Source organism: Sphaerodactylus townsendi, linkage group LG07, assembly GCF_021028975.2.
Source record: "Sphaerodactylus townsendi isolate TG3544 linkage group LG07, MPM_Stown_v2.3, whole genome shotgun sequence".
In the NCBI taxonomy this organism is placed as follows: Eukaryota; Metazoa; Chordata; class Lepidosauria; order Squamata; family Sphaerodactylidae; genus Sphaerodactylus; species Sphaerodactylus townsendi.
Genome location: NC_059431.1, coordinates 59,276,990 through 59,292,788, shown reverse-complemented (window position 1 = coordinate 59,292,788; position 15,799 = coordinate 59,276,990). Strand labels below are relative to the sequence as shown.

The window sequence follows — 15,799 nt, the reverse complement described above, 5'->3', positions numbered from 1 at the left end:
GTGACGCCCACTCGGACCACAGGAAGTGACAACTTTGGTTAAGTCCTGCCTCCCTGAGATCCGGTTGGGAAACACCCACTTCAAGATGCCTCCCACATCCAGTAGAAGAGGCAAGTTTCACCAGTGGTTAAGGGGATTAAAATGTTCTTTAAAAAAACCTACCAAGTGTAATAGTGCCAAAGGAAATTTTTAAGGGATTTGGCATTTCAGCTTTCAGCTGTCTGCACAGGTCCTGTAGAGCCAAAAGGCGGCTATACCAGGGGGAGGTCCACTTCTACCAACAATGAAGCACAGACTGGTCCAAAAGCCCCCTGTGTGCCCATCCCAGCTGAGGAGAGTGGGACAGCTGAATGCTACAAACCCAAGTGGCCAAAACCAAAGTCTCAGATGCTGCTGGACCAGGGAGAGCTGAGGAGGATTATCTGCAGGTGATCCTAAGCTGATCACCACAACCTGGGGCAATGCCTGGGGCATTGATGACTTGGTCTGGCACCATTATGAAGAAAAAAGTGCCAAAGAACCAGCTCTTACAGAAGCCTTGGCCTCTTGGTTGCTGATGCAACAAGCTTTAACTGCCTTTGGAATAGTTCATGGCTGGAAGAAGCCAGTTCCAATAAACTAAATTCACACTCTCTCTCACTCCTTTGGAGACCTACAAGAGGAAGCAGGTTAAGCAACTCTTGCCCAGATGGTTTTTCAAATGGGGTAAGCCTGCCTCCCTCTTAGGGATCAGTTTAATTTGCATAAACTCTACCTTGCAGTGTGTAGGAGGAGCCACCCAGAGGAGGATAACTTCCCCACACTGATGGCAAAATAGGCTATTTTACATTTGAAGAAAACATAGCAAGCATGATATTATTACTGTCATGGGCTATACAAAAAAGCCAAGGATGCACTATGGCAAAAATTTAATTTACAAAGACATTGATTTTTTCTTTTCTTTTCTGAAATGTTTAGTTTTTCCTTCTTTTTAACTGGATGTAAGACATGCTTCTAATTTTGTCCATCATCTTTGGAAAATGAAGGCCATATGAGCTGTCATGTATAATGTTACTAAACACAATTTCCTGTAATTAACACTTGTTACAGTTTTTCATAAATAAATGACAACTTTCTTCACAGACAGGAAATAATCTGTAAGTTTTTTGTTTTTTAGCACTTGACTGTCTGGAGTAGCTAAAATATCCCAAATGAAGAGTTCAAAACTCAATACAATCACAACATCTATAACTTCCAACACAGTATCTAAAGCTGTTTAAAATAGCAGCTAGGTACATCAGTGTTTGTTTTTTTGGCTTTACAAAAGCGGTAAAAATCTGAAAAGGACATTTTTTGAAAGATTAGTTCTAAAAAGTGTTTTCTGTATTTTAAAGCCTAGATTTTAGCCCCCTTTTGAGGCCTCCTTTGAACTGACATGAAAACAGCTGTAGAAAACTTTATATAGAACACACATGCTATGGCCACAGTTCTTTTTAGTTGGCAGTAAGCTAAATATTTCCCTTTTGGGCATTTTTGCTTTATATTCTTAGCTTGTATTTATTCAGATAGGATCAGCCATTTCCCTCATTTGCATTAAATACATCACAGAAGACAGAATGTGTTTTACTTGATTACACTACTTGCAGTTATAAATTAATTATAGAAAAAATTAAGTGTACGAAACGGCGATGTTGAGAGAAAGTATCAAATGGGAGAAAAAGCTGTGGAATACAATAGCAAAATCAAAATAGAGAATCGAGCCTTAGACCACATGTTCAGTAGCAAACCCAGAATTTTCATCTGATGCCTGCCTCTGATACATGAAGTTCCTAGAGAGTACTTAACTGCCACTGCTTCCATCACTCTTCTTCTATGACTGTCCACCTCCCTAATGCAATTCTCAACTTGACATGGACACCCAGTCACAGAATAAAGCCAGGAAGAAGGGCAAAGATTGAAAAAAATCGTTCATAATTTTACAACAAATTTGTATTAGAGCCAGTTTATACAATAAAAATAATTAAATGAGACCACTGAGGTTTATTTAACTTCAAACAGAATACTGACCTCACCTTATGACATTCCACAATTTCAACTAGAATTACGTAGTAGATTTCAGACTGCAATTTAAGATCACGGTGCTACGGAAACATACAATTTTCCCCCTCTGAGCAGCAATTCCCTATGCCAACAGCAATCTACTATGGAAACATCAAAAACTATTTGCAACAGAGGATGGGAAGGTGAAGGAGAAAGAGTCAGAATGCCAAAAGCTACACCCAAGCTCTTGGCCATACCTAAACTGAATATCTGGATTGTGGCCTAAAATCGCAAAAGAACATGCTTAGATAATGCTGGCTTATACTGTGGTATTTCCAGAAGACCTCTGGATCTTATTTTCAACATCATCTACACAACAGAACTGCTTTAAGACTATTAATTATTTCTTATGCTGAATCCAAGTTTGGGACATTTCATACTGAAAATCTGAAACAGAGAAACAGAGCAACTATTTGACAAGAAATGTAAAATGGAAACTGAGCGTCTTAGATGTAACTTTATTTACCAAGTCACAAGCATTCAAAAATGTGCTTGAGGGTTTAATTGGTACTACCAACAAAACTTTGCCAAACTATCCTGAAGACTGAGATCACAGTAAAATAGAAAAGCTATGAAGCAAACACCAAGAACCAGAACTTGACTTCACTTTTCAAAGTTTGTGTAATGACTTTGTATGAATGTACAGAAATAAATAGGTTCTGACATGGTGTCATACATTTCATAGGAACAGCAAGTAAGAGCCTGTCTAGCAATGGGATCATGCTGAGGATCAGTCAAAATCAACCCAGTAAAAGTTACACCATTATAAAAGACTTCAATTAAACCTCCTTTAATATTGTAACATGAAACCCATTTAAAGCATTCAGAACTTACAGCAATCCTGAAAGGTAGCACACTATCATCATCTCCTTTTTATGGATAGACTGCAATTAGTCCCGTTAATTTGTTAATTTCATGAACTATGAAGAAGGAAGGGAAGGAGGGAGGGAGAAGGGATGGGGAGTAGTTTGGACATACCCTGCCTTTCTCTCCTGGAAAGAGACTCAAGGCAAATTATGTAGGGTGGTGAGAACCGCAAAGGATGGCGAAGAGCTCCAAGCAAACCTTTATAAATTAGGTGAATGGGCTGAGAAATGGCAAATGCAGTTCAATGTAGCAAAATGTAAAGTGATGCACAGAGGGGCAAAAAGTCCAAACTTCACATACACGTTACAGGGGTCAGTGCTATCAGTCACAGACCAGGAAAGGATTTGGGTGTCTTAGTTGATAGTTCCATGGGAATGTCAATTCAATGCATGGCAACTGTGAAAAAGGTAAACTCTATGCTGGGGATCATTAGGAAAGGAATTGATAATAAAACTGCAAAGATTGTCATGCCCTTGTATAAAGCAGTGGTGTGACCGCACTTGGAGTATTGTGTTCAGTTCTGGTTGCCGCATCTCAAAAAGGATATCGAAGAGATAGAAAAAGTGCAGAGAAGGGCAACAAGGATGATTGAGGGACTGGAGCACCTTCCTTATGAGAAGAGGCTGCAGCGTTTGGGACTCTTTAGTTTGGAGAGGAGATGTCTGAGGGGGGATATGATTGAAGTCTATGCATGGGGTAGAAAATGTTGACAGAGAGAAATTTTTCTCTCTTTCTCACAATACTAAAACCAGGGGGCATACACTGAAAATGCTGGGGGGAAGAATTAGGACTAATAAAAGGAAACATTTCTTCACGCAACGCGTGATTGGTGTTTGGAATATGCTGCCAGAGGGAGTGGTGATGGCCACTAACCTGGATAGCTTTAAAGGGGGCTTGGACAGATTTATGGAGAACCTATGGCTACCAATCTTGATCCTTCTTGATCTGAGATTGCAAATGCCTTAGCAGACCAGGTGCTCGGGAGCAGAGCAGCAACAGCAGCAGCAGAAGGCCATTGCTTTCACATCCTGCATGTGAGCTCCCAAAGGCACCTGGTGGGCCACTGCGAGTAGCAGAGTGCTGGACTAGATGGACTCTGGTCTGATCCAGCAGGCTCTTTCTTATGTTCTTTAGGCAGCTTACAAATTCCTTTCCCTTCCTCTCCCCAGAACAGACACCTTGTGATGTGGGTGGGGCTGAGAGAGTTCTGAATGAACTGTGACTAGCCCAAGGTCACCCAGCAAGAATGTAGGGGTGGGGAATCAAATCTGGTTCACCAGATAAGGTTCCACCACTGAAGTGGAGAAGTGGGTAATCAAACCCAGTTTTCCAGATTAGAATACACTGCTCTTAATTATGACACCACACTGAAAACAAGTATACTGAAAACAAGTATATTTCTTAGGTAGCTAAGAAAACTGTTATGGCACAGGTGAAATGTGCAATTGAGACTTTCTGTCTCAAACTATACCTTTACATTGTGGCAGTTGAGTGAACAGAAAGTACTGGCTTTTTAAAAGCATTACAGTTATAAAACAGACCAATACAGTGAAACATTTCCAATGCTAGCCCATAAAAACATATTAGTCCATGTTCACAATTTCAAGTAAAAAAGAGGCTACTAATTCATATTACTGGATCTGAACTATCCAGCAGTGAGCCAATTCTGTCTGTATCAGATTGACCATGACGAGTTTTCAGGGCTAGGTGACCATATTTTGCTCTTGCTCTTATATGTCTATAGAGTAAAGAATGAGCTAAAGTTTCTACAAATCCCTGGTTACATGGGCAGACCCGTCTAGCTTTAGGTATGTTCAAGAATCTTCCAGTCAGAAGGAGAGATGGAAGTACATTAAACCTTGCTGCTGATAAGATTCTCCTCTGTTTTGGGGTCACTATTTCAATAAGATAAGGTGCCATATATCCCTGTTTAACTGTAATCTGAGGACTTTGTGGTGAACATATTTTCTTCACCATTTACATATTCCTTATTTTGCAGTTTGTTTTTCACTGTTTTATAGGCCTCCGAAAAAGGAAGCATACAAAGTTCCTCTGGAAATATATATATTTCCTCTAGTTTCTTGATTATTCTACTCTGCCAATCAGTTAAATCAAATTATTTAAGTTATTATTATTATTATTATTATTATTATTTATTAGATTTTATACCGCCCTATAAGGCTATATAGCTTCCTGGAGTTGAATGATAATGAATATGGAGCCAGTATTTGAAAACTCTAGACCAGGCTATTGCAGCTAATATATTTTGACATAATTCAATGCAAATCACTGCATATGGTACCCAGTTGGGTAGGGCCAGAGCCTTATGGAGGAACTTAGAGTGAATAATATTCAGTTAATTATTAACTGCATTTACCCATATGGGGACATCAACAAGTAGTTGGGAATATTGTGTTTACAGAGATGGAGACTTTGGATATAGTCAATTTGAAATTGGGGGGGGGGGGTCCAAGATGTACTATGGTTAAACATTATTTTCAAATACTTGTATACTTTCACTTGGCCTATTACCTGGCCATGCAAGGACCAATTCTGCTTCTTCCAACTCTTAACAAATACCATTATCATCCTGAAAAATCTGCAGTAGAAGAACATGCTCTAAACAAAACTGGGCATAACATTTTATTTGAAAACACTGAAATTCTGGGACAACTTGGACGGTTACTATGTCAGACTACACAGGGAGACTATTGAAATTCACAAACACCAAGACAACTTCATCAAGAAGAGAATATTTTCAAGAATAACAGATATTATGTAATGATGATATAATTACTATTAATTAAGGGAACACTTAAAGCCAGAAATAAGAGGAATAAATAGGAGCCAAAATGTTTAAATTATTGTTAGAGATATTGACGTATAGGAATACAATAGAATCATCAAGATTGAAGGAGAAGTCTTCTTAAATGTTAATATAATGATGGTTTTCTTTTCGCTTTCCTCTCTATAAAGAGGAAAATATAGATTGGTAATGAAGATAATTTTACTTTAGGTATTGTTCTCTTACTCTTCTTTACTCTCTTTTCTCTCTTTTCCATTTTTTCCTCCTTTGCTTAAGTTTGGTAACTGTTTGTAAGTCTTTTCTTTAATATTTGAAAATTTTAACTAATAAAGAAATTTATTTTTAAAAAAAAGAAGGAAGAGACTCTGAGAATTAACAAAACTTGGCTACCAGCACTTAAAAACACTAGAATCAAAAGGCCAACGGTATGCTAGGTTCATGGACAATGAACTCCACCAGACACAGGATTTGTATTCACTAATACTGTTGCTACTTCAGGGAATACAAATGCGAATACAAATGTAAATGGATTGAAAACCCCATCCGCAATACAATGCAGTCAACCATACCTCTGAATAGCAAGTTCCACCCAAACACTTACTGAATGATTCCCCATCCTGGGACATGGACAATATGTACCCAACTAAACAATCCCTTCTCACTGGACACAGTGTGTAGCACACTTCTTCCTGTGATATACCTCTGAAGATGCCAGCCACAAATGCAGGCGAAATGTTAGGAACAAGATCTACCAGACCACGGCCACACAGCCCAGAAAGCCCACAACAACCAGTTGAGTCCGGCCGTGAAAGCCTTTGACAATACATTTGACAATACCATTATCTTTGATTTTTCATAATTAATTTATTGATTACTGGCCTTACAATAGTCTCCAAACTTGTTAAGCAGCCTAGTTAGACCTATTCAGGTCATAGAGAGCAAGGCTATATCATCAGCATGTAATAACAAAGGAACGTGACAGGTTCCTAAACTGGGGCATTGTGGCAGTTAAGATCTTTTTGTACATCAGCTATCTGAACTACTGAAACAGGAGTCTACACATTGAGGCAGCCATGAGTTTAGATCTAGTAGTGTCTGCCAAAGTTTAGCTTCGCTGTTCTAGGCCCACAGTCCTGTTCTTTCTAAAACATCTATTTGTGTGTGTGTGTTTTTAATTGTCTTTTTTAACCTTTAGAATTCTGAAAATGTACTGTGGGGCCAGGGCAGCTCTCTGGTCCTACACAGCTGAGTTAGTTTTAAGAAAAACTTAAAATTTGAAATAAAGCAAAAGACATTAGAAAACAAACAAACAGTTTTACTTAGCAGAATATAGATCAGTTTACAGAATGTGAACTCTCCCAAGGAAGAAACACGCCCTTGGTGCCCTCAAGTGATAGACACAGAATTTAGAACGTTACAGAATACAGATAAGTTGAAGAAGGTGACCTTCCCCCGAGGGAGAGGCACACCCCAATACAATGTTTAGAATGTTACAGGAGATTGCCCTCTCCTGGGTGGCTCTCGACGGAGGCACACCCAGTATAGGAAAACCTGAGTTTTTGTAGATGCAAAGACGTCACACAGTCCTCCCCTTTTGTTCTACGTATGATGATTCATATGTGTTCAAACTCTATTGGTCAGATCTGTCTTTGGTCACAATAAGACAACTTATATTCTACGTCACACGCTGCATGCTGTTAGTGCGTGCTTCTCTCTGTGCATATACAGAGGGCAGCAATAAAAACTAGCTTGTTGTCTTCAAGAATAACCTGTTATTCTTGGTTGGATCTCAGAGAGAGAGCTGTCCTTAGGCTATGCCTCTAGGCTATGAAGGATTCTATAGGATTATAAACCTTCCTTTTTTCCCAGCATGAAATGATTCTAACAATTCCCCAGTTTGAAATGTTAAAACATGATTCTAAGACTTATACAATGATTCTAAGACAATAGAATTATAGTAAAATACAAGTAAATGTAAATCACTCATTATTCTTTATGTGTTCATTCAACATAAATAGAAAAACACTTTGTAATTTAACTAATCACATTGATTTAACTCTCCCGTATTGTGGGTCCTTACCCACAAAAACAAGGTAATAAAATTTATATGGCTTCTGTCATATAGTAACCTGTAGTTACAGGATTCCAAAGATGTTATCTGTAGTTGCCTGCATCTCTGCTAGCAAGCTGGTAAGATGCAGGCCTCTGGTCACTTACACAGAGCCATTTTGATTCTTTGCAAATCTTTGGTTCATGTGAATTAATCCTCCTTAATTAAATACAAATTTCACACATTCAGGTCCATCTCCACAGTACTCTTTAAAACACTTCAACTTCAAGCATCAAAACTTGAATCTAGAACTTTCCATTTATTCATTTGTGTTACCACAGTGATGTACAACACCTTCCAGCTCCCCCTGACTGCTGATAAACCCATCAACCCTGCTAGGTAAGCAGCAAATTAAAAAGCCTGCTCATGAGATTTTAACTGGATATTCAGCAGGAATGTATATCAAGTCATCCAAAGGTGTTTTACTCCCTCTGGTAACAGACTCCCTTCATCTACTAACTGTTCCCTCCTTTTTTCTTTTCTTTTTTTGCTGTAAACTCACATCTGACTTATGGTGGGGTTTTCAAGGCAAGAGATACTCAGAGATGGTTTGCCAGTATTTGCTCCACATCATAACCCTGCCATTGCCACAATATTTAAAAAAAGCCAAACACACCAAACCTAACCATCACCTCATGGCCAAAACTTATGCTGTGACCAAATGCACAGTGGTCTAAAAGAGCTATAAATTATTTTGGTGTTTTGATCAAAAACTTGGAACAGAGGTACTAAACAATTAAAAAAGTAAAAGTAAAATGAAGAGGAAGACCCACCTCTTACTTTGAGAAGGGCTACTCCCAGGAAGAATCAGAGAGTCAAGACAGAGGCTGACAAACTAGAAAAATACCTAACTAAATATTTTTTACATAGTTGAAATAAAACTTACAATGGCAGGCTGGTAATTTCTAGGAAAACATTCCAAGCTGTGTAAACAAAACCCTACTTACTGCAATTCAAAATAAAACTGAATTATGTGAACAACAACTGCAACACTAATTAATACTCAGTTATCAAAGTTAGATCAATTATATCTGCATTTGAAGACAGATAGTTAAGGATAAATGGCACCAGAAAACCTTTAAACAGATCCTATACAGATATCTGTTCATATGCCAACAAACCATAGCTGTTATCTTCATCACAGTAAAACTACAGGTTCTTCAAATGCGGTCAATGAGTTTTCATGACTGAGCTACTTTTTAAAAATTATGCAGTAGTTTAGTAAGCAGCCACATGTTTTATTTTTGGCAACCTTTAACTAGCCTACGTGGCTCAACTACATACATCATTACACAAGCCACTCTGCAAAAAGTAAGCAACAAACTGCTTTTCAACAACAATCTAATACGGTTCAGCTTATGATCGATATGCAGATCTCAACTCCATATTTAATTTCTTTATAAATTGTTAAGAGCAAATGTGCTTGAAGTGCTGACAGCAGCTTGTCTTTAATATTCTTTTACTGATGATGTGGCAACTTGAGCTTGAATAATAGCTGCTGGAAGTGTTCCTAGGAAAAATGCTGTTCTCCTGAATTTTTTTGATCTCTATGAGTGCAAGTTGGAAATAGCCTTTGATGAAATTTATGCTTAAATTTATGCTGGTCTGTGAAAGAATGTCAGATTTTTCAGCAAAACATAATCTACATCAGAATATTCTCTAGGAACCGGTGTGAATAAAAATAAAAAAATTAAAAACTGATTTTTTAAAAATAAAATGTTTAAAGAAAAATCTGTCTAAAGATTGTTTCTGTTTAAGCCCAAAAGTTGTTCATCATGAAATAAGGATTAGTTCTTAATTATGTAGCATGAGGCTGTGTATTCATGCAATGTTTAAAAAAATCGGTAAATGAATTCCATTAATCCTTTCCCAATGTCATGATCTTCCAGAAGTTTCTGTAAGATTATTTGGGGCAAGAATGTTTGGAGTGAAAAAGATTTGAACCAGGAGCTAAGTGTGAGGAAGGAGAGGCAAAAAGTACAAACAAAAGTGAAACCTTTAGAACAGAACACTCCACAAGTATTGTGATCTTTGGGTGTATAGTCTATCATATTATTCTCTCTCTGGAGAAGAAAATCTATAATGTAGTGGCCATAATAGAGACACGGTTTTGGAAAATTTTAATGAAGTTCCTATCTATGGGTAAGGCAGGCATGATGCAAAATGCAAAGTACTGGAAAAACAATAGGTACAGAGTAAAACACGGAATGAAAAATAAGCCGCTGTGCCTAGGCTGATATTAGACTGGCCTCAAGCTTTCAATTCACCTTTAATGTAATATTCAAAGTGCAAGTATCTATAATGTAAATATAGTGCAAACACGCAAATCCCCCACAAAAATATATGGGAGTAAGCTCCATAAATGTAAAGTATAAATGCTCCATAAATATAAAGTATAAATGCACAAAGTAACTCTCAAGCCGTCATGACAACAATGCATAATCATCAAGAGTTTTAAAGTGTTGATGAATCAGTACCAGAATCACCTGGTGTAAAAACCCAAACATCACAGTTCTTCTAATACCAATATGATGCTTCATGACCACTGAGTACAGAGTCTTAAAATGCAAATACCATAGTGCAAAGTCAACTGTAAATAAGGACTCATAAATCCCAGTAAAGGAAACAAAAACCTCATTGTTGCCAAACTTTGGAAAAATGGAAACTCCCAACTTGTAGTACATTTTTCCAAGGTACGTCTCTTGGTCACATAGCAGATATGCTGTAGCTCAAAAATTTGGTATCCAAGAATTCATCCACCATATCCAATCCAAAAAGCAATTTGCAATAATCAGTGTTTTGGGAGAAATCCTTCCTGCATGTCATGACGTACAGGGTTCTAATAATTTACATCATTAAAAGAATTAATACATTTACATAACAGTGGCAGGGGTGCTGAGAAACTGGCATGGAATCCAGCGTGGCATCCCAGAGCCTGGGAGGGCCACAGCAGCTGCGCACCATTCCCACTGGTGGATTCTCCCGCAGCCCTTTGGATGGGGCCATTATTCCTAGCCATGCCTGATTCTTCCAGTTTTCAATAAAATGGAAGGAGGAAAAACAAGGCTCGAAGCCACTTTGGGTTCCCCACTGGGAGAAAAGTATGGTATAAATAGCTAAAGAATCAGCACTGGATCATGGTAGATTGGATTAAACTCTTCCTTTCTTCACAGGGCAACTTTACTCAACAGAAAAGAAATTACAGAATCCAACCCAGTATGTGCTCAAGGCTACAGGAGCCAAGTTTTGATTCTAAATCAATGCCTTGCCTCTCAGGAATGAACAAGTGGAAATATAATCTTCAGCATACTCTCTATGAAATAAATCCCATTGAACTAGAGGTGTTGTTGGAGTCTGGTAAATCTAGCAAACAATTCAGCTCACATGATACATTTATACCAACACACACACACACACACACAAATTAAGTAATATGCTGGGAGATTTGCTGTCTCACCCACAGAAAAGCACAATGAAATTCTGAAATTTCCAGATAAAGCTATATATGCACTTCAGTTAAAATTTGGACAATTCGGCACATACACAGAAAACAAACATCTTACCTATGTTTAAAAATATATAATTTGAACATATTAAATATTACTCAGATGATATTCACCCTGAATTAAATAAATATCAGCAATGTAGTTCATGCAAAAAACTGTGGACAAAAGGAAACCTATTACTGAATATATGCTGCCACCTAGCTACATTGTCAAGAATGATGTGCACATCGATAGGCATACATATTTTGACTACTTTATCTTCACTTCATGTTGAAAGCACAAATGCTCTAAAAATGTAAAATGTAGAAAATGAAAACATAAAAAATTATACTATAGATTTATAACTTGTTACCAATTATGCTTAAGGACTGTTTAGTTCTTTGGAAAAGGTTGTGGCTAAACACTAAATGTTGTTGCAAAACCTTGTAATTCTCTTTATCTAACAATAACTTTGCATTAGATTTTCAAAAAAATCTGTAGCTGTCTGTTATAAGGCCTATATAATTGTAATATACCTCCAAGAACACATTTCGTCATCATGAGACAGAAGAGTACTCAGCCAGACTGAGGATCTTCCACGTGCCCTTTGATGCGTCTTACACCAGCTAGACACTCATGCCTCAATATACTTAACATTCTATGAAAGCACAGGGAATGTTACTGCTCCTTGACCAGAATCTGGAATTCTTAGCACATTTCTGGAATTTCTAAGCACATTTCCTGTGCTCAGCTCTGGCAGCAGAAATGTGGGGCACCTGTTTCACCAGCCCACATGCATTTTCAAGAGCCCAATGTCATGCTCCCAATCAGGATTGGGCACCTGTGGCTTTGGTAAATAGGAAATTTTATTCCTAAAATGGCAGAGGCATATCCACGGTGGACTCATGGACGTCATCACATCTAGTCTGCCTCTGAGTGACACTGTTATAGGTTTATCCAAACACACTTGTCTCCAATTGTAAGTACATGTGATGAAAGGTCACCTCTCTATATATACATGGTTCACCACATTTGCAGTGCAATCTTAAGAAAGAAGGAAATTAAAGCACTCAGACGGTCGACCAGCTGCTACCCAGCACATCTCAAAGACTCAGTTCAAATTCCCACTCTGCCATGCAAGTCTTCACAGTGAGCTTGGGTCAGTCTCTCTGTTTCTCTCTCACACACAAACACATTCTCAGTTACAGGGTTGTTATGAGGATATAATGAGAATAATGTGAGCTGTTATATGCCCTTATTGGGGAGAAAGATGGTGTATGAATAGAGAAAATAAGTAATACAAAAAGCTGAAGATTGGTGTGGGGCAGATAAAAGAAAGGTTAGTCGGTGCCTGGAGAGGAAAAAAGAAAGTAGGGAAAGGGAAGAGAACATGGGGGCTTCCTCAAATGATATTCAAAGCAGCTTACATTGTTTTTCCTTTCCTCCATTTTAGCTTCACAATAACCCTGTCAGTCAGGTTAGGCTGAAAGTGAGCAACTGGCCCAAGGTCACCCCGCAAACTTCCATAGCAGATTGGGGTAAAAAACTGGGTCTACCAGATTCTAGTCTGCCATTCTAAGAAGAGTTTGGATTTACATCCCCTCTTTCTCTCCCGTAGGAGACTCAAAGGGGCTTACAATCTCCTTGCCCTTCCCCCCTCACAACAAACACCCTGTGAGGTAGGTGGGGCTGAGAGAGCTCAGAAGAACTATGATTAGCCCAAGGTCACCCAGCTGGCATGTGTGGGAGTGTACAGGCTAATCTGAATTCCCCAGATAAGCCTCCACAGCTCAGGCGGCAGAGCTGGGAATCAAACCCGGTTCCTCCAAATTAGATACACAAGCTCTTAACCTCCTACGCCACTGCTGCTCCTAACCACTACAAAAGGTTTGCAAAATTGGTTTTAGTGATAAAACCAACTGTACAAGTCAGAAAATCAGTAAAACAGGCATATTAGAGTGACTGCTACCACCAAATGGACTCCAAGTTGAAAATTTTTAGCAGATCTCAACAAGACCTCACTTTTTGGAGGTCTTACTTCACAAAGGATGTGGACAGAATGGAGCAGGTGTAGAGAGCAACAATGATAATCAGTGGACTGCAGAACAACCCCTAGAGGACAGGTTGAAGGGGGAAGGTTTTGTCTGCAAAAAAAGGGGGGGGGTGCTGACATTGCTTTCTTAATGTACTGCAAAGATTTAGTGGGAACTGTTGCTGTTGGCAGCAGAGGATAGCACTTGCAATAACAGATATAAATTACAGGCTGAAAAGTACATTAGGAAAAAAAATACAGTGAGAATAGTTCAGCAGTGGAATTGCTGCCTAGGGAGGTGGTGAACTCCTGTTTTCTGGCAGTCTTTAAGCTGCAACTGCACAAACCCTTTTCAGGGTTGATCTGGGCTGATCCTGCACTGAGCTGGGGGTTGAACTAGATGATCTGTAATTTAAGGCTTCTTCCAAATCTATGATACTAAGGCCAGGAGCAAAGGTGCCGGGAGCTGGCTATTGCAGTTCTCCCGGAACCTTGTCCAACACTCTTTAACCACTACATTATGCTGGATCATACTAATGAATATACCCCAGCTACTGAAACAGTGAATAGCAGAATAGCTTGGTAAACCAAGAATCATTAATGCAATAATGCATTAATCTCATGCATTAAATGCATTAATCATGCATTAATTTCATGCATTAAATGACCAAATATTTCCTTAACTAAAGCCTGAAAAGGACCCTTCTCAATCAATTACATCCCATATCAGCTACCATTCTGTAAATAACATTGCCTGATTCTGAAGCCTTCCCTTCTACTTCAATGGGGTTCCCATATCCCACAATAAGATTGCTCCAATCGTTTGTGACAGTACTGTCGAGGTATTTACAGACATGCACAAGTACAAGAAAAGATCTTCAGTATCACTGTATACCATACTACCAAGCGCAACGCTTGTTGATGTCTCAGCACCATTTGTCATAACTTATTTGTATATGCAATTTGCAATTTTATTGTATGTTGAGCCCACTATGGTGGGAGAGAGTGGGGTAAAAATCAAATAAACAAATGTTGTGCTACAGCGTTCACCAGGAGATAGCTAGGTTCCAATCCACACCTAGCCGCCCTACTCTACAACACAAGGTTGTTGTGAATATAAACGACATGCGGGGAGAGGATGGAGAACCACGCCGAGGAGGGAAAATATAAAAACGAGTAAATAAAACCGAGAACAGGAACTGGCAGATGCAATGGAGGCACATTCTACCAGCCTCCTTCCCGGTCTCGTGAAGCTGCTTCGGACACAAGACAAGAGGAGCAGAGAGAGGCTCACCTCATTGTTGAGGTTCATGACTTGCACCATTGCCCCTGTTGCTGCGACCTCTCGAACCGGGACCTCTCGAACCAGAACCTCCGAGCACGCTTCCGTAGAAGCCCCGCAACGGAAAGTACGCGCCTGCGCCGTTCGCTCCAACCTCGTTCCTCCTCCCACGTGACGCCCGACCTTCCTCTCTGTGCTGCACTTCCGTATAAAGCGGTATAGAGCTTTATGGCAGGGGTGGCCAACCTATGGCGCTCCAGATGTTCAAGGACTACAATTCCCATCAGCCCCTGCCAGCCCCATGCTGGCGGGGGCTGATGGGAATTGTAGTCCTTGAACATCTGGAGCGCCATAGGTTGGCCACCTCTGCTTTATGGGTATCAAGTCCTCCCCATTGTACAAAATAAATGTCAAGATTTTGATATCACCTGAAGGCGTCTTCAAACTGGATAAAATGCTTTTGGTCAGGATTGAGCTTCCAAGTCTGTTGTTTGTAACGAACATATACTTAGGCAGGTTTATTCAGATCCTACCGAGTTCAATAGGGCTTACTTCCAGATAAGGATGCATAGGATCGTAATAACGTTTATTTTAAAATAAGCACCGTTGGCTTTAATGATTCCAAATAAATTGGCACAGGATTGCATCCTGAATGCTGTTCGTTTTTGGCACTAGTACTGATTTTATATTACAGCAAATTACAGTAGCCTTTGTCCCTTCAAAAATGCAAAGTCAGTCAACCCCTTATCTGTCGATAGCTCTCAAACTCTAGGCAACTTCTGTTTCTTTATATTTCTCCAGATCGATTTATTTGTGATTGTTTGTCAGCCAGTGACTAACCGCCACTGATGTCTCACCTCCATCATAGAGGGCAGGATGAGTTCCTGTTCCCAGTGGATTGTTTAAGGGTAACTCACACAAATAATTTCAGGTGAGCAGCCAAGTTAGTTTGTAGCAGTAGAACATTATTGTAGAACCTTAAGGACCAACAAAATGTTTGAGAATATCAACTTCGGCTAATCAAAGCTCATTTCATCAGAAACAAGAATAAAAAATTTCTAAACTCTGTTGCTATAGAAACAAACAAAAGAGTCCTGTGGTGGCGCCATAAAGACTAACAGATTTATTGAGACAAAAT

General features: G+C 39.2%; 1 protein-coding gene across 1 annotated transcript in view; it reads right to left on the bottom strand.

The window, feature by feature from the left end:
• The window catches only part of SRFBP1 (serum response factor binding protein 1), a 71,916-nt gene extending 57,107 nt beyond the window's left edge, over nucleotides 1-14,809 (bottom strand). The window contains exon 1 of the mRNA XM_048502540.1: nucleotides 14,674-14,809. Coding sequence (XP_048358497.1) covers nucleotides 14,674-14,703 — 30 coding nt within the window. The 5' untranslated portion in view covers nucleotides 14,704-14,809. The remainder of the gene's footprint in view (nucleotides 1-14,673) is intronic.
• Nucleotides 14,810-15,799: the final 990 nt, after the last annotated feature.